General features: G+C 36.6%; 1 protein-coding gene across 5 annotated transcripts in view; it reads left to right on the forward strand.

Annotated features, from left to right (window-relative positions):
• Positions 1–25,222, forward strand: part of RABGAP1L (RAB GTPase activating protein 1 like) — a 273,751-nt gene that overhangs the window by 61,616 nt on the left and 186,913 nt on the right. For all 5 annotated transcript variants that reach the window (XM_067300572.1, XM_067300569.1, XM_067300568.1 and 2 more), the window contains 5 exons: positions 206–272; positions 2,137–2,239; positions 3,797–3,963; positions 8,593–8,737; positions 22,914–23,007. In XM_067300572.1, the coding sequence (XP_067156673.1) occupies positions 206–272; positions 2,137–2,239; positions 3,797–3,963; positions 8,593–8,737; positions 22,914–23,007 (576 nt within the window). The remainder of the gene's footprint in view (positions 1–205; positions 273–2,136; positions 2,240–3,796; positions 3,964–8,592; positions 8,738–22,913; positions 23,008–25,222) is intronic.

The following is a 25,222-nucleotide window of genomic DNA, read 5'->3' on the forward strand; positions in this document are numbered from 1 at the left end:
GAGATTTGTCATCTTTATTCTGGAAAATAATTTCATTGTCACTTCTATAATATATATGGTGAGGTTTCCTGATTGTGTATGATAGAACAGTAACAAAAATTTAGGAAAGGTTTCCTCTAAAAGCAGTGGGAAGCTGTGCTATTATGTTAAAGAAAATATTTTTGTATTTTGAAAAGTAATATTTTTAATTTTTTTAAAAAAACAGATGCTTTGGGATGCTACTAAGCCCTGGACGAAATGTGAAGAACAGTGACATGTATTTACTGGACATGGTAATATTGAGTTCTAATAATCCATTTAGTAAGATAGATGTGATGGGAAGACTCTTATCTTTGCTGTTTTTTAAATGTTATGTTTTAAAACTAGAAACAGATTTGTTAGATATAATGGGCAAAACATGTTCATAATGTCAAAAACCGTGGCATCTAGTTTGTGTTGAATGAGTGAAGACAGTGATTAGGTCAGCTGACGGTTAGTTGTTACAAATAAATAAGTTATCTGTATTGTGTTAAGCATGTTGCCTAACATTTTTAAAGTAGATAATTGTTTTTATATTTGAACATCAGGGTAGCGGCCTTATTTTTCTAAGATGCTGAAAATTTTGCAATTATTTGCTTTGTTTGAATTGAAACTGTTGCTGAAAGCTTGAAGTAGTCCTTGCTTTTTTTTAATCTTAATTCCTTGCAATGAGTTGCATGTAAGAGAACTACAAGAGAATTTGATACTTCCTGTGATAATATCAGTTTACTTTCATGCTGTGGACAAGAATAAAAGCATTTTCAAGTCGAGAAGTGCTTGACTTAAGCCAGTTGTAGCTGTACAGTTATCTAAATTTGGCCTAGTCTGTTTCTTTATTCATGTTAATGTTTCTAGCTATCATTATTCAGTTATTTTGTCAGATGTAGGATATGCAAATACTGGTATATTTGTATGTATAAAGTAGCTTATTTTGATCCGTTTTTATTTGTTGACATGACTTCTGATTTTCCAGTTTTATTATTTGATCAGAAAATGAGAATAAATTATAGTGAGTTACAGAGCACAGTGAATTGGCTTCTGCAATAGGAATAAATAGGAATAAATACTTTTTTATTGTATATGCTGCATATTCAAATCTGTGTCTTTAAGTCTGTACATTTAGCTACTGGATGTTTTAGCTGATTAGTTCATTTCTTGGCTATAGCATATACATTTAAATGTGCATTTTCCTTTCACATCCTCCTCCCCATTTCAATTTGGAGCACTCAGTCACTAATATTTAAATATATTATAAACTGTAGAGGAGGAACATCAGCCTCTCTTATCTATGAAGAGGCTACTATACAGGCCTGTTGGATCCATAGGAACTCTCCTAGAAAAGTCCAGGAAATGTATACTTGGCTCATACTAGTAATAGTCCATATATGTAAGTTACATTCTCTGATTGTTCCTAGCAGGTATGTAAGAAAGATCTGTAGAAATAAGAGATGTATAGTGTAGCATTATTTTAATCAAATCTAGACACATTGGTGTTATTAACTTTATCATCTGTGGCTCTTTTGACTTTGTTTGCATATTGTCCTGAAATCTGGCTCTTAAATCGCAGGTTCCTACTGACTTAGGAACTTCTATTCCGGTCCATAAGAATACTTACAAATGTAGATCTGTGCATGAGCAACTAGGGGGGAAAAGTCTGGCAGATGTATAATTTCAGAGTAAAAAAAAAAATCAGCCTGATCTTTGCGTTGGAGTTGTTAAGGTTTTATTCTGTTAAGGTTTTATTCTGGACCCTTTTTGTTTATACATCATGGCTAGTTTAATTTTATCAGGCAAGTCTCTTGTAACTTATCCTCTCTGCTAACAACCATTTCAGATGCTCATAAAGTAAAAAATAGAATGACCGACATCCCCCCAAAGACCTCCAGTATAATAAGCTTTGAAAGAAAGCATGTTAATGCTATCTTGTCTTCAGCTCCTTACATACTGTAGCCCTTTTCTTTTTCTTTCCTTCCCCTATATCCTTTCTCAATCCATCTGTTCAGGTTGTGTTCTCTATAGAGTGAACACAATCTTACTTTGAAGTTCTTAGCCTCCCAGCACTCAATGTTTTTGGTCTCTAACCGTGACTAATAAAATCCAAAATGTTCTTATTTTTAGGAATCCATGGGAAAGAGTTCTGATGGGAAAGCTTATGTCATTACTGGAATGTGGAATCCTAACGCGCCAACATTTGTAGTACTTAATGAGGAAACTCCTAAAGGTAACTTAATCTAATTTGTAAATTTGTTTTACTTGGCATAGATTTGATGGATGTATGTTCTCCTGGGGATCATGGTGTGTATGTCTGAGTACATATACCATGATGTCCCAAGAGTCTGTGGCTAGGATCGGAACTTTTCTGTATAAACATATGCAATGTAAAAGTGTGAATAATTGTTCACTGAGCTATGTGTTGCTGATTTGGTGCCAGTAGATTAGTGTTTGGGGTTTACACGTGTGCTCCTCGGTTATCAACATTTTTGGTCCTAAGCATGCAGAAAGTGTTTTCCACCTTTTATATTCAGCAAAGCAGTATAAATCCTGGGCATTGCTGTTCTCTTTCTTTCAGCTTTGAGGTGAGTTGTTTACAAATAGCACTTCCATCTGCCCCAAATTGAAGGGGATGAAGTGATGCATTGAAGTGCTTGAGTATATACCAGTAGTTGGGATGTAAAGCTGGAGTTGGTTTCCTAGCCCAAGGCAGAGACTACTTAAAGGCATATCCAAGTACATATAGTCACTGTCACTGCTTTTGCTGCTGAATTTTCAAATCTCTTCATTCCTTGTAGCATGTAGGCAAAACTCTCGCTGTGCAGCTTGACCCAGTTTACATTAAGGATATGGCTTTGTGTTTTTGTGTGTATCTTTTTCTTTCAATGCCCGTTTGCCTCTTTGGTCTGATCAGGCAAGAGAGCTTGGGGATCCCTGATGCCTGTTTCTAAATGTTTAGTTTAAAAAGCTGTGCTTCCTGCAAGAAAGATATCAATTGTGATACAAAATGCTGGTTACTACTTCTCTCACTGGTGAGTGCTTCTGGAAGCAGCGATCCTTTTCTGGCACTGTAAACTTGCAAGATACTCTTGGACTATTTGAGTGGGATCTTCTGATCAGTCGATTCTGCATTCTGCATTACTCAAAAATTTGAGTTATGCCTCGATGTCAGAAAGATGAAGCTATTATAGATGAGGATTACGGATCCATGCTTTACTTTAAAAAATAGCATTATGTACTGCTCTGATGAGGACTGTCTGACCCAGAGTGTGGGACTGGGAGGGTTAAAGAGGTTTTGAGTCCTTGTAACTGGCAGAGTATGGACATGAACATTAAAAATGGTCCAAAGTGTTTCTTAGTGTTTTGAGAGGATTTAGGACAGGCAGTGATGTGGGAGATCCTTTGTACTGATTTGCTGTACGTATCTATTTCCTCAAATGTAAGATTTATGCCTTTAAATGTAGCCTTATCCTGTGCATTTTCCTTTGGTGTGATAAGAATCATGTCTCTTAATGCTGTTTTATGTATGTGACATCTTGCTTCTGTTTCTACAGATTCTCTGTTTTAGAAAGTTATCAGAGTTGCTTGGTATATTGGTTAATGCATACTCTTATCTTTGCAAGCACTTAAAATATAGAACTCAGGCAAGTAAAATGAGTGCAAGAGAATCAATAATTTAATAGGTTTCAGTTTCAACAAAAGTTTACTTCTATCATTTCTGTTTATCATTTTGAGAAATTTGTTCTTTGACTACTTTTTCTGTACATGCCTTATTTTTGTGTTTTAGATAAACGTGTATTCATGACTGTTGCAGTGGATATTGTTGTTACTGAAGTCGTAGAGCCAGTCCGGTTTTTGCTGGAGACTCTTGTGCGTGTGTATCCTGCTAACGAACGTTTCTGGTATTTCAGCAGAAAAACCTTCACAGAAACTTTTTACATGAAGCTAAAACAGGTATTGTGGGTTGTTTTGTTTGCTTTTTTTTATTTTTTATTTTTTAATTGATGCTGGGAATGCTAGGTTTGTCTATCTTAATTTGGCTCCGTAAAAGTTAACAAGAACCCTGAGCATCAGTAGGGTTTTTTTGTTGTTTTTTTAAACCAATTATCTCTGTAATGTTTCAATACATAGTGTCTAAGTAGCGTATATAAAACATTCAGTGCCTCTGTAAACTGTGAATTAGAATGAGCTGTAACCATTTGTCTCTATAAGCCAATTTTGTCTGTATGTACTGATTGAAGACTTTATAATTTCATGCAATCTAACTTGTGTGCAGACATCTAAAACAAGTATATTTGACTGGTAAAATCAGGAATTGGCTCTTTCATTGTTCACTGCAAAACCAGCTTATATCTAACAAAAGGAAATCCTGGCTACTGAGGTTCAAAGTCATAGAAATTTGAGAATAGGTGGCTGGAAGGATGTAATCAATTAAAAGCAAAGAAGCCTTTTGCAATCGTTTAAGAGTCAGGCTATCACTATTGTTGTTTCAAAGTATCTGAGAAGATAGATTTCTTAATGCTTTCAGAAAGAGAAATTTGGAAGAGATACTTTATCTGAAAAAGTAAGTTCTGATGCATGGATAAATTTGTCACATTTCCATGCTGGTGGTTGCTGATGGTAAATTCTTGCCCTGCTTTATTTAATCTGTTTTCCTTCACTGCCCTAGGTCTTTGTGGAAAGGTGATGCTAAGGGAATTACTGTTGCAATTATTTACTAAATTAGCACTGTTTGTGTAATTTCATGTCAGTAATCATAACCTTATGAAATATTCTAATACCAGTAAAGACACAAGTATTTTTAGCAAATTATTTCCCCTGAAATATTCCGGATTATCAGTCCCTTAGAGTTTAACTTAGAAGTTGAGTTATACAAATAATGCTTGATTCTGCACAGGGGAGGTGCAGTTAAGATGAAGCTTAATGCATAGTGGTGTATTCTCTCTCTGCTAGCTTTCCCAGTCCTGCGTTTGTATGATTAGCATGCATTTATTTCTTCCTCAAGCCCTGGAAGATAATATATTTGTCTCATTTGGTAATGTTTATTGAATAGTTATCTATTGAATGCAATGCTAAAGACTCTTTTGGTTTTGGTCTTGGGTGAGGTGCATAAAGTATGTGCGTCTTCCTCTTATCACTCTGGAATGATGTGCAATTGCCCCCTCACGCAGGAAGTGTTGACCTACTTTCTGCAAAGACTTATCTTGTGGTATCGGTTCAAAAAATGAACGGTAGAGGCTGACTTGGAATACAGTGAGCTATCCTCTTTGCCTAATGAAACCAAAGAAGAGTGATTTTTATTTTACTGAGCCTAAAGTAAATATTTTAATTGTCATCTTCCTGTGGGGTACATTATTGGGCCTGAAAAAAAACAAACTATGTTCATGATACATGGCAAAAGTGCAGTTATGTTTAACATTTAAATGAGTAAATAAATCTCATGCAATGTTGTTTCTGTAGTTCTAGAGATTAACATAGTAACTTGGAATTTGAGAAAATCTGAGAAAACCCACTGTTATCATATGCAGATGTAGAGAATAGCTACACTTGTAAATTTAAAGAAAGTACTTTTGAACAGATTATATTCTCAGCTGTTTGATGCTTAATTCAATTAAGCTTTCCTTTAAATTACTTACAACTATGCCATTTTTAATTTTAGATAATACGGATGCTTTCTTTTTTCTTTTTCATCCTTTATAACATGACAACTGACAGGCATGCACCTCCCCTCCCCAAAGAAACGCCTGCAAGCACTCCTTCCTGCTGTAAAATTACCAGGAGCTGTTCTGCAGGTATTTAGGAAAGGAACACTTAATCATTGTGATTTTTCTATGAGATTAGGCCCTGATTATGGATGGGAGGATGTCTCTGTAGGTCTCTCTGTAGATGTGTAACAGGTCTTTGTTCAGCCAGTTATCAGCTGGACGATTAGTACCGCAATAGATGTTCCTGCGGCTACCTCTGAAAGAGGCTGTGTCTCAGGACACTCTTACTCCTTGGACAGTAACTCTGCAGATGACATTGGGATCAGCCGCTTAGGAACCTTTTGGGAAAGCAGTTGAGTTAAGTGGCTTCTAGGGACCTGAAAGTAAATTGATATCAATTATCAATTAATCAATTATCAATTAATTATAAGTCTCAGCTTCAAAGATAGATGGCTTCTCTGCACAGGACAAAGGATCTTGTGCTGTAGTTTGCCTGACGATGCAAAATTGTGATGATAATGTTTGCAGTCATTATGCAAATGTAGCATGCTGGAGTGTGGGTGAGAAATTAATGCATGCATTTGGCCCGATTCCAGTTTCTAACATGCAGTGTCCTGGGCAGGATATTTTTGATCTGGGCTATCTGAGCAAGATCCCGCTTCCAGTAAAGAAGCATCCGTTACTGATGCTGAAAAAGGAAGGAGGCAATAAAATGGTATTTTCTGGCAAGGGGTGCAGGGGACATTCCCTTATTGGCAGAGAAAATTGAGAATTGTGCTGAGGAAAGATTCGTATAGATTGAATAGTCTGAACCCCGGCTGGTGAGGCACAGTCAGATGTGAGGAATGACATAAATGCAGCTTGCCATGTGATTTTTAGGATTCTTATGCATATATCACCCTGTTACTTGTAAACATCTTCATGGTGAGAACATGATCCTGATAAAGGTGGATTCTTGTAGACAGCCAACTTGGGCTTTGATAAGTTTGGTTATTTGCACTCGATAAAGATGGATGTTGACCAGAAGGTGCCTGAGGAATTGAAGACTTTGTAATTCTTGCAAGTTGCAGGAAAATCCATAGTAGCTCATGCCTTTTTCCCCTCAAAAACAAATGCTACAGATAGTGATGATTAATATTAGTGACATCAACATTTGATTGATTTAGTCAAGAACTTTGTAATTACTTGATAATGGTGTTCTGTGAGAATAAAACAGATAATGGCTCTAACATCATCCTGCTGCATGTTACAAAAGGCAGGGGATTTATACCTACCTCCTGAAGTTCATTAAGCACTCCAGAAGTTCAGGCAGCAAAACTGGCTGCTGATTGGAGACCCATGACTGTCTTCTCCCATGGAGTATCAGCTTTAAGGGAAGCAGACCTGAATGATTAGTCTCTTTAAAATACAATAGAAAGAACTGCTCAGTGTAAAATGATTTAGACTGAGTTAGTTCAAGCAGTCCCTATTTAAACTACCCATCTGAATAATTTCAACAGCTTGTTGAAATTGCGAGTGGAAGTTTATGTACCTCTCCAGCAAAAGGTGTCTTCCAACAGAAAGAACATTGTGGGTTTTTTGTTTGTTTCTTTTTTGACACACATTGCTATCAAACTTTTACTACTTCTTTTGTAAACTTTCTTTTAAACTTCTTCCTTTTTGGGGGATATTTCTCTTTCATAGTTTTGCTTTTCAAAAAAAGTGAACATACCCTAACTAAAACTGTTTTCTTTTTCTTTTTCTTAGTTAATTTGATGTTCTTAATATGCTCTAAAAATTGCCTTATTTTAATTATTTAGGCAAAATGTACAAAGGACAAAGTAGCCCAAAGTTTTGGACTGGTTCTAGTTAATTTAGTACAATTATTAGTTTGCAATTTTATACAATTCTGTACAAGTATATTAATCACAGCAGTTCACTGAATTATAGTTTTGAGCTCAGAACTGTAAATCAGAGGAAGAACAAATACTTGGTTTGCTTTAAAACTTGCAACAGTGTGTCCAATGATTCAAATATGGTAACTAACTTCTTTTTTATATGAAAGGCCAAGTAGATTCATTGAACATGAAAGACCTAGATTAAACTCTCAGCTGTTACAGGCTGAAGTAAAAACAATACAAAGCAAACAACTCCCCCACCCTCAACTTTTGAGGTAGTTGGCCCTGAACATTATCGAAATTCTGTATAGATGGATCTGAGAGAAAAGCTACTTTCGCAGACCAAAGTGCTTTCCACTGAAAATGTTCTGGGCTCAAATATATATAATTACAGATACCACACTCAAATTTCCAAGCTAATTCAACCGCTAGATTGACATATATATATGTTAGGCTCGAAACAGTTATGGATTTTATAGCTAGGTACAGCCAGTTGATTTCCCCATTGAAAAGGAATATATTGCATATTACGCTCTCTGTAACAAAGATGAGTTTTTCTGTTCTTTTATAAATAAACCACTATAAGGAGCTTTTCACAGTTTCTGGCTTTCAAAAGGTGTGAGGTTTTGTTTCGCCTTGAGTCTTTTCTTTTGCTGCAATTTCTCTTTGGCCTCATCTCATTATAGCTATGTTTAAGTAGGAAAGCTTTTTTTTTTTAAATCATAGTTCGGAACCATATTTAAGATGGTGGTTAAGAGGCAGCTTTGGAAATAGTGCACTTTTGTTTGCATTTTCTCAATATAAAACTTCAAGAGAAGCAGAGTTGTATACTGCTGCCAGTCTACATATGTTATTGCAAAGAAATCTGAGGGAGTCTTACCCAAACTATTGTTTAGTCCTTGATGTGCGATCTGTGTATATTTTGTTTTGGTTCTGGCATACTGTTAGAACTCTGTCCCTCGATGAGGGGACCTAATACATATATACATATTTTGTTTTAGTCTGAAGGGAAAAGCCACACAAGCACTGGAGATGCGATTTATGAAGTTGTCAGTCTACAAAGAGAGTCTGCCAGAGAGGAAGAACTGGCCAGCCCAACAAGTGGAGGAGGACCAGTATCATCCCAGGAGGATGAGGCAGAAGAGGGTAAGAATAAATAAACAAATAAATAAATTCAGTTGATGGTGGGGACTGTTGCTGTTCATAGCTCCACAGTATTTGCCTGCCCCTTCCAAAGTGAACAGTTCCTCAACCTCTTTCCCATTGTTTTTTGAAGGCTTTGGCCTCCTGTAATCTCTTTGCTTTGAAGGTTAGCCCGTAGCCTTCAGAATGCACTTTCTACATGCCAAGTTTGATCTGGATGTCTGACCTACCAAAGCTGTGACAGTTTTACAAAGTTATCCTTCAGATTTTTTGCTCTGTTCTGTCAGTACTATAAAAAACAAACTAACAAAACAAAACCCATAAAACTTGCTGATTACAGCAGAAAAATTCCTTGATTCCTACCTATAGGTAAGTAGCTAGATAATAGTTTGTGCAATACGAATTCAGGTCCTTTGATTAGCACAGTCAGAAGTAGATATGTGTGGTTACGCTCTTCCAGTTGCAAATAAAAATAACTGAATCCCAGGTGACACCAGGATCTATAAAACTCATAGCCAGGTCGTCTTTGCCAAACTGGAAACCTTCCGCTGATTCTTGGGATGGAGCAGGAAGGGGTTGGCTACCACTGTCATCCTTCCCTTGCATCCAGTGTCACTTATGAATAGTAAAAATGCTATTTTCTCTAAAGGGAGCTTTAATATTAAATTGATATATGGGAATACTTTACTGTTTATAGTAATAATTATTTCAGATCTGACCTCTTGGTTTTGTGGTTAAGTTTTCTGTAGTTCAGACATCTGTGGGTATTCTTTTCCGTGCTGGATATTTGAGTTGCATAGTAGGAAGGTGTTTTGTAGCTTGTTTGATAGAACAAGGTTAAGTAATTACTTATATACTATTTCATATTGCTTCTTACTGAGAAGAGTAAAGCACTGCTCCAGAATTTAATGAATGTGGCACAATTAGTAATATGTGGATATTGTCCTCTTGGTACTATTGTAAAACAGCCTTATTTTATTATAGCATAGAAGTATTCCACTGAGGTATGAACTTAAGTTTAACTCTTAGCTTGCTAATGTAGTTTCCTTATTTTAAATGTAGACTGCTTTCTAAGAGAAGACATTAAAAATATCATGATGTTACTCTGTTCTCATGGAAACTACATTAAGAGTTCTCTGCCTAGAAGTTCTCTATCCTAGTGGATCTGGAGGTTAAATGAGTCACTGCCAGTTGTTCTAAAAAAATCTCTCTCCTTTTTTTTTCCTCTTCCTTTTTTTTTCAGGGTACTAATTTTATGATCATGGGGGGGTGACCTTGAGTTCAGAGTCTTGTCTTAGCCTTGGAAGAAGGCTTTCTTTTTTCTTTAGTGTTAGGGATGGTAGCTACCTGGCCATATAGTTTCTTCTGCTTTCTACCGTACTTGGGCAGATTGCATTATAAGGACTTTCCTATTTCATAGGCTAGAGGTTAGTGTTCTCATTTACAGGTATTGAGGATTATCATCTGTTCTCTTTATTTTTTTCTATATTGTCAGATATAGTCTACATCCCTATAGAATATTACTTAATTTACTTCAAAAGCACTATATAATGCAATTTGATTTGTGTAATACTGTAGGAATGCATGTCTCACTTTCACCTTAGCCTGATTTTTGTGTGCTTTGTATATAACGTGCATGTGTGTCTGTATATATGCACACACCTCAGTGACCTGTCTTATGTAATGAGTGTGTGAATAAAGATGTTTGCCATAAGAAAGAAAATTGAGTTCCTGTTTTCCCTAAATATATTTGTCGCTTTTAGGTTTTTTCTTTTTTTCATTTTATCTTTTCTTTTTCATTTTATTTTTTCACCTGGACAGCTATATAAAAGACAAAGATCTTTGCAAAGATTGTGCATAGCTACTTATGGATCATTCAGATCAACCTCAAATCTTTTTTAAAATTATTAACGTTGTAGTAGTTATTTCTGGCAACCCGGTCATTTAAGGTTCCCTGCCTTGGAGATAATATTTTTAAAAATATAATTAATACTAATGATTTCTTGTCAAACCTAACATTTAAAGTACGCTCCTTGATAAGAAACTTTCTCTTAAATTCAGGCTATAATTTAAAAACAGATTCAAATATATAATGAGGAAGTTCTTACCCTTCCTGGAAAGCTTTCAAATAAAATGGATTTAAGTATCAATTTCCAGCAATAAGGAGAAAAGTACACTTAATTATGAGTAAAAACTTGTACAAGGTGTAGAGCACTATTGGTTGAACTAGAGATTATTTGCTTGTTGCATTATTCAAACAATAAAAATTGCACAGAGCTTTTTCACTGTAGTGTGATGCTATGGAAGGGGTGAAGCGTCTGGTTGTATACGTGTGTCTAAGGACTGGAGAAAACTGCTTTACAGCAGCAGCATTCACAAGGAGTTTATAGATGTAGATAACAGTGACAAATGAGAAGGGGAAGAATAGCTTGGCTTCTTTTAGCAGCAGAGCTTGCTTAGAGCATATGTGAAACTGTCCTTTCTTTGACTGTTTATATATTTTAACTTTTTTATAATCCAGCATTTCAAGAGACTACTTTATAAGTCTATTTGATTTTTCTTCTGAATCAGAAAACAGTTAGGAGGTTAAGGATCATTGTAAATAGGAGCAATTCTGCTTAAAAACGTGAAATACTGCCTCTGCTTCCATAGTCTTCAAGCTGATTGTAAATTAGTTTGTTTTTTGCTGAAGTTTTATATCGTCCCAAGTGTCTGCTTACTAGTTCTTGTTCCAAGTCATTACATACAGATTAAATGTGGTTTGTTTAGCAGATATTCTAAACCCAGGTAATTCATAATAGGAGAAAATGCTTAGAAAAAAAGAAAAACAGTTTATTAACATATTGCAAAGGAAGACAATTTTTAATTGCACTAGCTTACTAAATAAATGTTTATATTTTTGAAAATGTTTGTTCCAGTACCTTTTTTTTTAAATTAAATTGTAAGCAAAAGAATGTGTTTACCAAGTCTCCAAAAAAGTTCTGAACATGAGTTGTACAATGCAACTAGAACACTCAAATGTCTTCCAAGAATGCAGTGCTGTCTGGGTTTGTGCCTTTATTTTGCTAAAACCATAGATTTCTTGATGATAATGAGGCACTACTTTTCTGACAGGGATCCAGCTGGCAGCATAGCAGATACTGATCTGTAAGCAGTGGACTTAAACCAAAAGAATCCTATTGAAATGTGTTGGGTGCTTAGTTGCTGGCTTCCAATAAGCAGAAATGCTATATAAATATTAAACTGCAGGAGGAAGAAAGGTCAGCAGAAGAAATAAGATATAACAAACATTAAGAGGGTAAAGGTTTCTGTCTGGGTTTCCTCTAGCTGTTTTAACTCTCCAAGAACAAATAGAAAGAGGTACTATGTATTAGAAAAATTAATGCATGAGCTATTGAAATTCAGTGTGGAAATGGTGAAATTTTACAATGGAAATGCAGTTGAAAGGATGGAGGACCCTGAAGGCGTCAGAGAGCTCTGAGAGCGCGCTGGATTGGACAGCACACAAAGTCTGGGTGGGCAGAGCAGGCGCGGAGTGGGCAATACTCAGTGAGCAGAGCTGATCAGGATGCTGGGTCAAACGTGAGTGGGTAGAGGCTGTTCTCAGGAATGGAAGAGCAAAGGCAGGCAGGAGTAGAGGAGGTGGCATTTGGGGAGTCAATAATAGCTATTAAGAGTATTCTGTGATAAAATAGGGGAATTTTGTGAATAAATGAGATGACTGAGTGAGAAGAATGACATTAGTAGTATGGAAATAGTCAACTCTGCATTTTTATCCAGATTAAAAATAGCTTTATGTAGTTCATAGGAACTGTTTATTTGTCAAAACGCAAAACAGAGTAACGTTGCTGCGTCCTATATCCTACTAAACAAAATCAATTAAAACTGTATGGGAGTACTTTTGTTATTGCCACGACAATGAACTAAAACCTAATAGATTCTAAATTCATGAGGGCTTGCTGCTAGCAGCTACCTTGTGCTATCTTTAGGCAGAAACCTTTGTTGCAGTTCTGTAGGAGATGTTGGTTTAAAATACAAGTACTTCTGAAGAACGCAGATGCATAGCCTTCAAATGAAAAGAAAATACTCTCGATGAGTCTCCGTTCTCTAATGCCATATTATTTTCATACCTTACAAGCTAACCTTTGTTATTGAAAATGCACTCAGTTGGCTTCTGCAGCTAATATTGTGCTGCCAGAAAGAATATGATCCCTTCCTTAGTATTATAAAAAATGGAGTGCAGAATATTATGTATCTTTTTTTTAATTTGCCCTGGATGATGGACCTTCTGTTGATATTTACAGCTACGTTTAAAATTGTTCATGCAAACATGGCCTTTCTCTTTAAAAAGGCAAATGTTTTGAATGTTTCCAGTTTGAAGCACTTCTATGGGTTGCAAATCCAGTGTGAATCATAATGAAATTACAAGGAATTGGAGAATTTTAAGATTGTTTTCAGCCTTACTCTATAAGGGAAATACAGAGAAGGACACCTGATAGGGGCTCAGATTCTTTCCTGTCATGTAAGCCAGGTCTCAGCGTCCGCTTGTGGTGTAGGCTTGCGGGCTGGCCCCCAAGAGACGAGCGGGACTTGCTCTGCGCCGTTATACTCCTCTCTCCCCCTCTCTCTCCGACATCCCCGGGACACTTCTGCGAGATGTGTCTCTTTGTGAACACAGCATATGTATGGCTTCTTTCTTTGATGAAATTTGTTGCTGATGGTGACTTTCTGACGTTCGAGGCAACACATAATTCCATGTAAATGATTCTGCTCTGTGGCTCGTGAATAGTCCATGGAAGTCTGTGGGCTCTTTAGTTTCATTCTTGTGGCTGCTGCTCCTGCAGAATGAGGGGAGAAGACTACTTTCAAATCAGGGAGTTTTCAGTTCCTTGAGTGCACTGCAGTTTGTGGTGCAAAATAGACATTTTTCTGTAATAAATGAGAATAAATTGGTGTTTGCATCTTGTCCAGAAGCATGTTACTGATTATTTTGAATGGTTTGGATACTTTATTTTTGTAACTGCCTTTTCTTCCTTGTCCACCTATGAACAGTGCACTGGTTTGAAAATAATTTGGAAAAGGATTTGCCATCCTGTTGGCTTATTAGGAATTAGAAGTTCCTATTGCTAGAGGATCTTCTTGGGTTTCAGTCATGAGAGCCAGGGTTTTGATGTAGTGTGCGCCTTAGGGTGCCACTATTACGTTCACATAATTTCACGTTTCACATGAGTTTAAAAAATAAGCTTATTTAAACACTTTCATAGAAAGGTGATTAAAAATACTTTTCTCAACAATTTCCCCCAATTTTCTATTAATACTTGTTGACCTCAGAGTGAGATTCTTGTCTTGTTGATTTTGGTAATTGACTTTCTAGTATTTTGTCCAATCTTAATGTATTTTATAACTGAAGTGTCTTGAACGCAGCCTTGGCACTTTAAGTAAATACTAGGCAATACACAATTCTAATGTGTCTATAATGTTGATTTTTGTATTTGGTTATATCAAATATGGCAATAAAAATTAATCTGCAAATTTATAAATTAGTAATATGGAATAAAGAATTGCATTGTCTTAGAGTTGTGACAGCATCTCAAATTTGATTTTCTTGCGTGTTCTCAAAGATGTCAGTTTTCAGACAGCACAGTGCATGTGGAAGATGTTTATATTTACAAGAATACCTCCACTGTGCAGCATTTAGTTGGCTTTGTCATCCGTGTGGGAGCAAAACTACTGAACTGAAGCAATAATTTCCTCCACTCCTTTACTCAGCTTTAAGCACTTGTACACCAAATTTGGATATGTCATGGCGGCCCCCCAATATGTTCATTGCAAGAGGGGTAGATTCATCTCTTTGTGCATGTTTCTACAGGCAGATTTGGATACACAGTTAAAGTTTATTTTTGTGATTTTTCTTTAATTAATCTTGTTTAATGTGGTAATAATGCAGGGCCAGTGTAGAAACTATATGACGTAGGACTAAGATGAATTCTAAATTCAGAAATCTTTATTGTATTAAAAAGGAAGAAAAAGTCAGTTTGGCTAACCACTTCCAACTTGCCCAACAAGATTGTTTCAATATCCCGTGTGTTTTCTAGTGGACGTGTAGATTCTCTGAGAAATTTTGCACATGGACTTCTTTATAACATTTGCAGAAGCCATTATTGTATGTAGTGTGAACGTGACCAGGAGTGAAAGACAGACATCATCTAATCCCATGCTATTCCACCCTCTTTCGGTGGTGTCAAATATACAGTTTTTTGGGATCAAGGTAATTAAATTTGCAAATAATTTGAAAGGTAATCACAATTTTGGAATTTGTCAGCATTAGTTTTTGTTAGAATAATTTTAAGTGATGCATGTGTACCTTTTACAATTCATAAAAAGAAATAAGAACAAAACCACTGTTTTTTTCTAATACTAATTTACTTTGTTTAGCGAAGATCTTAGGCATCTCTTTTTTGTTTTTACTGTCTTTATATGTGTTTCAGTAGCTGTTGAATTAATTATTTTTCTTCAGGTTAAATGTGTAACTTATAATCAAGTTTCTTGTGAGCAGAATTCAATGGAAGTTTTCTTTGTTCACATTCATAAAGCCATAATTTTCTACACCTGATTATTGCTTTTCCCTCTAAATTAAAAAAAAATACTGTAGTTACATAGTTTCCTGTTGCAAACTTTACTGAGGACCATAATTTCATAAATATCATTTGAAATGCATTTTGAATTTTTTTTGTCTTCATCAAAATATTTTGTAGTTCATAGAAAAGTTGGACCTTACTGAAACTCTACATCATTTAACACTAGAATTAATTTCATGACTTAAACTTTGCTTCTCTCTTGTCTTTCCTGCCAAAACTTTAGTTCATGCTCTATAATTTCCTGTTACCTTATAAATGGAAACTTGCTTTTTTGTGGCCTTTCTCACGATCCCCTTTCATCTAGTGTGTATGGAATGATTCCATGTCAGTGACATCTATATCTTGTTGCTCTGATAATATGCTGCCAACTTCAGCTCCCCCTTGATTTTTCTTCTTCTCCTACTTAAAAATCAAACTTCTCATTTCTGAAATATTCCAATTCTATTCCCACCTACCTTCATGACCTAATTTCCTTCTCCTACAGGCATTGCTGCCCTGCTCAGGCTGCTCCAACTGTATTATTTTTCAGTTCCACCTACTCTTTATTTCACTTGTAACAGCTCCTCAATTGAAACTCATTAAAAATCCTTTTTTTTTCTCCTTCACATCAGTGCTCAAACTCCACGTGTTCATTTTTTTCTGCTATAATATTCATGCATTTCCACTCATTTTAGTATCTACTTCACTTATTTACTTTTATGTTTGAACTCTTTGAATCAACAGTATAGTTCTCTGTTTTATTTGCCTTTTTCGTTAACTCATAAATTAATTTGACTTCTAAGATATTGTTATAATTGAGTCACACTTCAGTTAATCTAGTGTATTTCTTTAAGGGCAACTGAAGCTATTGGAAAAGTAGTGTGTGTGTACATATATATATATACAATTGGTGTTAAATGTGGATGAGAGGAGTAATGTTTAAAGGTACTTCTAAGTAAAAAGCAACAGAAGGCCCATGCCAACCCCCTCCCCCTCTATAAAAGCAGTGAGATCCAAAACATTCAAACATTTTTAATATCTGTTTATATTGATGTGATTGACATTTCTTAACCGGAATCTGCTTTATGAAGTACAGAATGGAAAATACCAATAAACCTAGTTGGTTACTTTTGTTCCAAAGACTCTGTCAGGTACCTGATCAGTGAGGAAATTCTGTGCTGTCCGAGTTTTTCCTCGGTTGTTCTCTCAAAGTATTTTGTTAATAGTCTTTGCACAACATGTTAGTGCTGCTGTGAATGCTGGAGAGTATCAGCTAAGACTGTTCCATGCTCTGTATTCATGGGGTCAAAAGCCTTATGTTATCAAAATAAATGAGGGGTAAGAAAAGGTCAAGACTGTGTGTACACACGCGCACACACACACACTGTGTGTATTTATAGCTGTTTGTCTATATCTATACACACATAGATATCTATACAGACACACATGTATGTATATGCGTGTGTGTTTCATTCCTGTGGGGTGTTTGTTTATAATAGTTATGGTCTGCATAATCTTTCTTCACCGTTTTGAATACCTGATGCCTCAGTGTTTTGTCTGAGCATCATTCTTCTGGAAAAATATAGACTAGTTGGAGGGGACTAGAGGAAAAATCAGAAATGATTAAAAGTCTGGAGAATATGTCCTTTGAGAAAAGAAACAGAGTTCTTTTGGAGAAGAAAGGATAGAGACAAAGATTCTTCTGAAAAATGAGATGTGCTAAAACTGTTTTCTGTGACTACTTTGTTTAGGAGAAAAAAAGTAATTGACATAAGTTGCGGGAAGGAAGAATTAGATTAGAACTGGGAGATGTATTCCAAAAGTAACAGTAATGAAGTCCTTGGAATAAATTGCCTAGGGAGGTAACTGGAGGTTTGTGAGACAAATTAGACAAATATGTGTAGGATGGACTGATGACCAAGACCTATGTTCTGTGTAGTCAAGCTCAGAAAGTAAGAACTTGAATAACCTGCTGGAGCTTGTCTTAATCAGTCTGCAGCTTTTTGGGGGAGATAGTTGAGGTCTGTCTTAGTTTTGCAGTGCTCCAAATGTGTATACCCGTTTTACTGCATAGAATGGTCTTGTGTGGCTCTTCACGTATTATGAATGTCTTATGATAAAAACAAATGAAAACCCCTTTATTCTTTGATATCAAAGATAAGTATAGTAATTCTGAGAGTTCTGTTTGTTTTCCATTAAAAATAGTCTTTCAGGCTATTCTGTATCACGCTAAATCCAAAGAGGTGCCTCTGTTATGTGGAAGATAGGTCACATCAGGAAACATTTCACAAATTATTGGTTACCAAGAATAATGAGCCGAAGTTTATTTTTCACAGAGATGGTAGAGGTCTTTCTTGCCAACAATCGTAATCCTACGAGATGAGTTCTGGTTTTTAAAAGGGAAAAAAAGTTATAATTGAGCCTAGTCAATAGAGTTTTGCAACATAATAAATGTTAGTGCTAAGCCACTTAAAATACAATTCTTTGTGCTCTATTCAGAATAGTCTGCTCATATAATGAATAATTTATATAATGAGCGTTTCTAAATGGAGTAGGCACAAAATTATATATATCTAATAGGCTGCCAATCTTCTTTTCACTTAGATTCATGCTTTTTTAGTTTGTTCTTGAATTTCCCTACAGATTTTTGAAAAAGACTAGGTTTTTTGCACATTTATGTTTGTCTGTAGGTATATTAACACAACAGATGACCTGTATGTAAACACTGTCATATGGAGATCCTCCCTCCCTCCCTCCCAGTGGTGTATCTACAGGCTGATTTAAAGCTCTCTTCTCTATATTTATCACATGCAAATGGAAAATGTTTAAAAAAAAAAAAAAAAAGCAAGTCACACCCATCTTCAAGATGGACCAGAAGGAAGATCCAGGTAACTTACAGGCCCATCAGTCTAACCTCAGTCCATAGGAAGGTGATGGAGCAAATCCTCCTGAAAGCCATTTCTAAATACATGAAGGACAAGAATGTGACTGAGAACAGCCAGTGTGGATTTAAAATGTCACTAACCTGGTAGTCTTCTAAAATGAGATGGCTGCCTCAGTGGTCAAGAGGAGAATAGTGGATGTTGTGTACTTTGACTTTAGCAAGACCTCCAACACAGTGTCCCATAGTCTCCTCATCCCTAAATTGATGAGATATGGGTTGGGTACAGTAAGGTGATTGGAAAGTTGGCTGGACTACTGGCCTGAAAGGATAGTGATCAGTGGTGCAAAGTCCAGCTGGTGGCCAGTAACTAATGACATCCTTCAGGGATCAGTACTGGGACCAGTACTGTTTACTGTCCTTATTAATGATCTGGGTGATAGGAGGGGAGTGCACTCTCAGTAAGCTTGGTAACACCACCAAACTGGGCAGAGTGGTCTATATGCTGGAGGGCAGGGCTGCTATTCAGAGGGTCTGGACAGGCTGGAGAAGTTCACTGACTCACTGAGTTTGATAAAGGCAAGTGCAAAGTCCTGTATCTAGGATAGAATAACCCCATGGGACAATACAGGGTGTGGGCGACTGTCTGGGGACCAGCTCTGCAGAAAAATACCTGGAGGTCCCAGTGGACAGAAAAGTTGAAAATGAGTCAGCAGTGTGCCCTTGCGGCAAAGATGGCCAAGCACATCCTGGGCTGTTTCAGCAGGAGTCTAGCCAGCAGGTCCAGGGAAATGATACTTCCCCTCTATTCAGCACTGGTGAGACTGCATTTGGGGTCCTGTGTCCAGGTTTGGGCTCCCCAGTGCATTGATGTGCTAGAGCAAGTCCAGCGGAGGCCAGCAAGCTGGTCAGAGGGCTGGAGCACATGATGCACAATGTGAGGCTGAGGGAAGTGGGTTTGTTCAGCCTGGAAAAGAGAAGGCTCAGAAGAGACCTTATCACTGTCGTCTTCTGGGTTTTTTTGTTTTGTTCTGTTTGGTGGTGGTGGTGTTTTGTTTTTGTTTTGTTTTGTTTTTTACAGCAAGCATGGTCGACAGCAGGTTGTCCAGAGAGGTTCTGGAATCTCCATTTTGGTGGTGTTCAAGACTCAGCTGAGCAAGTGCCTGAGCAACCTGATCTGATTAGACCTGCTTGGAGGAGGAGGTTGGACTAGCCGATCTCCAAAGATCTCTTCCAACCTGAATTATTCTATGTTTCAATGCTAAAGACAGAGTGATTCTGTCTATGGAAGTGCAGTCCTTCAGGAGCTCTTTAAAGAGAGACTCTGAGCTTAGGGAGTGGTTTTATGGGGCACTCCCTGTGTCCGTCCCCAAAGTGAGTGTGCAGATGGCAATGCAATGAGAAAGACTGACAGGCTACTTTGTAAGTATTCTTAAGAGCCATTTCTGTGTACGCACATTCACAGCCCGGACTCTTGAGTTCGCTCCCTTGCCTGTTCCCCTGCCGTTCTGACGAGGAGTAAGTTTTGCCCTCTAGTTGAGGGGCTCTGAGAGTGCAGGTCATGTGTAAAGGAGGAAGGGAGAAACCCACAGTACGTTTAGAGGAAGGGATTTGTGGCATCCCTTGCAGTATCTGGCAGGATAAAATCATTCTCTGGCTAACAGTGCTGGCATATAGATCCTGTAGAGTGTGGAAAAAATATGTAACAACGCACCTCAAAGGAGAACATGAGTTAAATATCCCTCCCACTACTTTTCTTTTTCTTAATTAATTAATTTATACTAAAGTGCTTACACACTTGCATTAAAAAATGTACATAGTCTTTATAATGGAAACAAAGTAGAGATTTTAAAATTTGTTTGTTCTCTACCCTTTGCCCTGTTCTATTTTGAAGTTTGACGTTAATGCCTTTTGAAAGGGAGCATATGGCATTTCTAATTAAGGCTTGTAATCTTCTGACATATAACTGAATAATACATTCTAAATACTGCTAAGCCTTACAGATGAAAGAATCTTCAGGGCTGAAGTGCTGCAGCTTTGTGATATATCTTCCTGGAATACATATGCTATGTAACACTGATCTCCTTAAGAACTTCGAAGAATTTTGTGTAGATTGCCACTGTAGTGAGAAAAGAGGGATTTTGCTTTTATTTTGTCTGATGTTAGTATTCCTTGGCAAGCTAAAGTTTGGATCAGGTAACCAGTGTGCTTTGTTCCTGAAAGTACCCAGTGTAGCTTCATTATTAATTACTTTGATCTGGCTGGAATATGTTTTATTGATCTTCATCTGATTTTGCTTCAAATAGCAAGATTTGTTTGTGTGTACTTTCACCACTAATTCATGTAGAGATGCACTTAACTATTCAGTCTCTCCAAAGTCTCTCTCCAGTTTAAATATCTCCTTTCAGGATTTTGTGCCAGTTTGTCTTGCTTTACTTTGAATGTGTGAAACCTTTCTGAAATTGTGATTTTATGATAACTTTTGGGTGCGAGTCAGGTTTATTGAGATTCATAATGTGTACCATATATTCACCTTGTGTCTCTGAATGGCCAACAGATTCTTAAAATATAGGGAGGGTTTCCTCCAAAAAATTTTTTTCCCTTGTTTTTCAAGGGGAGTAAGGTGGCTGCATTTTTAATTGATCTCTTAGATACAGTTGGAGAAATCAGGAAAAGAGGGAATTCTAAAAATGCAATGCATTTAAATGTTTAACTTCACTTTTCTTTTTTTAGTTATTACTAGGACTGAGTGGTAAATAAGAAGATTTTCCTTTACTTTCATTTTGAAATTACTCAAAATATTGTAAAGTTGGGTCATCAAATACATTTGTTCCACTGGAACTTAATGGATTCCTTTGGTTACTGGGAATCCTTTTACAGTGATACTGAATTTTAGTTAAAATATGATACTTTTTTTTTTTTTTTTTTTTGGATCTTATTTCCACCTCTAGACCTAGTGAATGTATGCAAAAGATGGGGAACTCAAACGCTTGATAGGGAATCAAGCATCTTCATGTAGATTTATTTTTCAAAATTATATAGTTAAACTAAATCTTCTTTTTTTTTTAATTATAAGGAGACTTATTTAAATGCAGGTCTTCCTTGTATTTTGGAGCCTGTTAAACTATGCAAACAGGTTCCAAGCTAAAAATTTCACTAATCTGATGTTCAATTTGAATTATAAAGACATTTCTGATATGCTTCCTTCTCCTCCCAGAGCAGCATTTCTGCTGTGTTAATTGTCCTTGAAATACAGTATGTGTGTTATCTATGTCCTCATGTTTTGTTGTCAAATTCAAAGACTGATTGTATATTTTTATTAAGGACGTGTATATGGCAGTTGCTGAGATTATGAATTAGAAACATGTAATTGGAGTCAGAATGACAGTGATGAAGACTTTGAGAGTAATTGTACAAGGTACTGAAGCAGATCCTGCTCCACCTGAACTACTGTTGTCTACAGAAAATTGGACATGAAAACTTTGAAGTACCTGAAGAAGTAAAGGTATTAGGTCAGCATCAAAATGTGACTGAGCTGGGCTGAGGAGAGTGCCTAAGGGATTCTGGGAGCAGAGGTGACTCTGATCCCCTCTTTTTGTTTTATATTAGCTTCTTGAGATAGCTTGGCTCATAGGAAAGAGCAATCTCAGAAATGATTTGAGATATAAACTGTCCATAGCCTCAGAAACCACTGTTAGTGTCTTTTGGGGTTCTGATCCTTGGTAAAGGAGACGAGAACTGAAGCACTGTTAAGGTTCAGTGTTGTCTAAATAGCACTTATGTTTAATTTTTAGCAGTACTTCATTCAGATAAACCTGGAAAAGGCCCAGAATAACTGCAAAAGCATGTTCACATGAAAAGCTGTTGTAGAAAGTTAGGCTGTTCAGCTTGCTAGGGACAGCTGCATAGACTCATAAGACATTCTGAAATTGGGCGGTTAGTCCTCATTTGAGCATACTGTTCTAGATTCTCATTATCCCTTCTAGTTTTTTGTATATTAGTCATTTGTAATGACATATATCCCTGTAAGTCATTTATTCTTAATACTCATGAGGATTCTTTTCTATTTGAAGCATTCTTTTCTCCTCCATGTAGTATGACCTTTAATGTCATAGTGTCATTTTTCTGCTCTTCCATGAACTTGGTTCAGTAAAAAATTATTGCATGGTTCTGAAGTGTGAGTAGCTTTCTTGAGATCAGAGTGATACATGAGAGCAGAATGGCACATAAATGATACACTTTAAAGAAGTTATGTAATGTACTATGCTTTATAGGAGAGTTTGTTTTTATGTGAAACCTGGAGTGGATGTGGCTTATAAGTTATAATGCATTGTGATATCTCATTAAATGGGTAGTTACCTGCCTTAAATCTCTTTTCTCATAATGTTTTGCTAGATCCCAGCCCTTTTTCCTCTGTTGGTGCTGTGAATTCTTGCCTCACCTGCTTACCTTAATCTTTACGATGATTTTTTTACTACACTTGTTTAATGAAGTTTACCAAGCATTCCTTACAGTTCCACTAGTATTTTCTATCGATTTTGCAGTTTTAAAACCAGTATGTCAAAAGAATTTGTCTGGTACTTGTATGTTATATGTATGCCTCTTTAATATCTGTTCTCCTTGATAAATCTGTGCATGCTTTTGTTTTTTCCTCTGTATGTCTTTTTTATTTTTTCTCCAGAGAGTGATAATGAACTCTCCAGTGGCACTGGTGATGTGTCTAAGGATTGTCCGGAGAAGATCTTGTATTCCTGGGGAGAATTACTGGGGAGATGGTAATGTTTCATTTTCTTATTTAGATTTTAAATTGTAACTGTTTTCTTTGTTTTCTAAGAGGATGTGATCTTGTGAAGGAGGTTTGAAGTTCTTCAGGTTATACATTTTATTTAAAAACTAAAATATGAGACATATGAAAGGTGTTTTTAAACCTAGATTATAAGGGGCTGGTAACTTCTCTTATTTTTAACTTGCAGTTATTTGGCAAATTTCTCCCACAGCTTCTCCAAAGGTCTTGTTTCTTTCCTTCTTTGAGCATATGTCCACATATGTCTATGCTTGCTCATGCTGTATGGGTGAGCCTTCAAATGCAGAATTTTCTGGCCACCAGTGGTCTTTTGGGTTGGATGTTAAGCCCTCATGAATCTCAGTGCCTCTTAGTGCTACAATGTAAATGCCAGAGCAACTCCAGTCTGCCCAGTCTAAGCCATTTGTGCTAGCCAAAGTCTATTTTTAATTGATTGATTTGTTTAGAAGCACTCTTCTCCTCTTTAATATGCTACAGGTTAGCACTTAAAAACCAGTTCCTGAAAGGTTATGATCCTCACTTAAACTGTTTCTGTTTGAGAGTAAGATGAAGAATGTTTGTAAGCCTAGAGTATGTTCTCAGCAGTGTTATTTCTGTGATTTAATTGCTTCAGTAACAGTGTATACTTTGCTGAGAGAGGAAAAGTCTGTGTATTTATTAGCTCTAAGAGACCTTATACTGTTAGCAAATGCCAGAACCGCTTCTTCAGCTTTCTCTGTGTAAGTAATAGCTCCTGCTGCCTGAGACTAAAATAATCAGAGGTCCTTAGTCTGGAATTGGCAGTTTTTCCCAACGCCACATAAAAAGAGAACTGAGAAACATTTTAAGGATATATTTAGGCAATTCTCCCTTTATCTGGCCACTTGTAGCTTTGGAGAAAAACAGCCCTTTGCCACAGACCTCATGTTTTATGGAGAGCTAATGCAAAGGTTATGTCAGCTCTGACATTGCAAGATTTTGTGGAGCTTGACAGAACCCTTCCCTCCTGCCGTATCCTTAACTATTTTGTGATACAAGTTTCTAGCTTTAATGAAAGAGCTATTTGGGGAAGCACAAATATTTCATGAGATGATCATACAACTATTCTGGCTGTGGGCCCTCTGAATAAGAAAATACTGAGGAAAAGTGTGGAAGTCAGTTGATCCCTATACACAGATCCTTTTCCCTCATGCGAAAAGGCTGAGATTATTGTAGACGTATCTGCTCTGGGGCGATTTAGAAGTTTCCGAGGCCTGTTCTAAAGGACATCCCAAGAGAGAGTTTATGAATTGTTTGAAATTTTACATCTGGCACCTCGAGGTCAATCAGTGAAGCCATTCTGAGTCCTTTAAAGACCTGTGGCAGATCTTTTCCAATCTCCATTGCATTTGCGTTGGAAGATACAACTTTTTATTCTCCTGTCAGTTGATTCCTTTAGTTTTGACTTTGGTCCTGGGGAGACAGCTGAACTAATGTGAAAAGGATCCAGAAATAAAGAACTTGTTGATTGCCTACAGCTTTGCTTCATAAGTTTTACATAACCAACTATTTCTTCATGTTGGTTAAGCACATTGTTCAATGAAACAAAAACAAAAAAAAAGACTTTTTGAGGAAGCTGTTCAGAAGTCCCAAGAAAAATTTAGACACTTAACTCAGAGTATCAGTTAGTAGATAAAACATCCCAGTCAAAGCAATGAGAAAAAAAAAAAGAAGATCCCTGCCAGCTTGAAGACTAGCAGTGGCAAACCTATTTTCTTTAGGAGTGTCTCACACAGTATTATCTTTTGAGATAAATTTAAGTAAATAAAATACCTGAATTCTTGAATAGTGTTTTTTCACATTTTAGGAACAAAACCTGGAAAAATTAACAGATGAAAAATGTAACAATTTGAAAACTAAAAATGGATTAAAATTAACTTTTCTAGTGTGCTGAACACTACAGCATATGCTGAAAGAAGATATGTGCACTTGTTAAAAATAAATAAATAAAATTAACATTTCTACTTGGAGACTGGTGTGCTGATTTGTGTCTGAGATGAAAAATTTCCTGCATTTTAATCGCTTCCTGTCATTTAATTAAAATGTCACTGTAAGCTAATGGACTGACTCAGCAGAAACATTGCTCTAAGAGTCTCCTTCAAAGGATAACATATAAGCAGGAATCAGAACAGGATAGTTTACCCAAAAGATACAGTAAACGCATGGAA

This window comes from Apteryx mantelli, chromosome 8, assembly GCF_036417845.1.
Source record: "Apteryx mantelli isolate bAptMan1 chromosome 8, bAptMan1.hap1, whole genome shotgun sequence".
In the NCBI taxonomy this organism is placed as follows: domain Eukaryota; kingdom Metazoa; phylum Chordata; class Aves; order Apterygiformes; family Apterygidae; genus Apteryx; species Apteryx mantelli.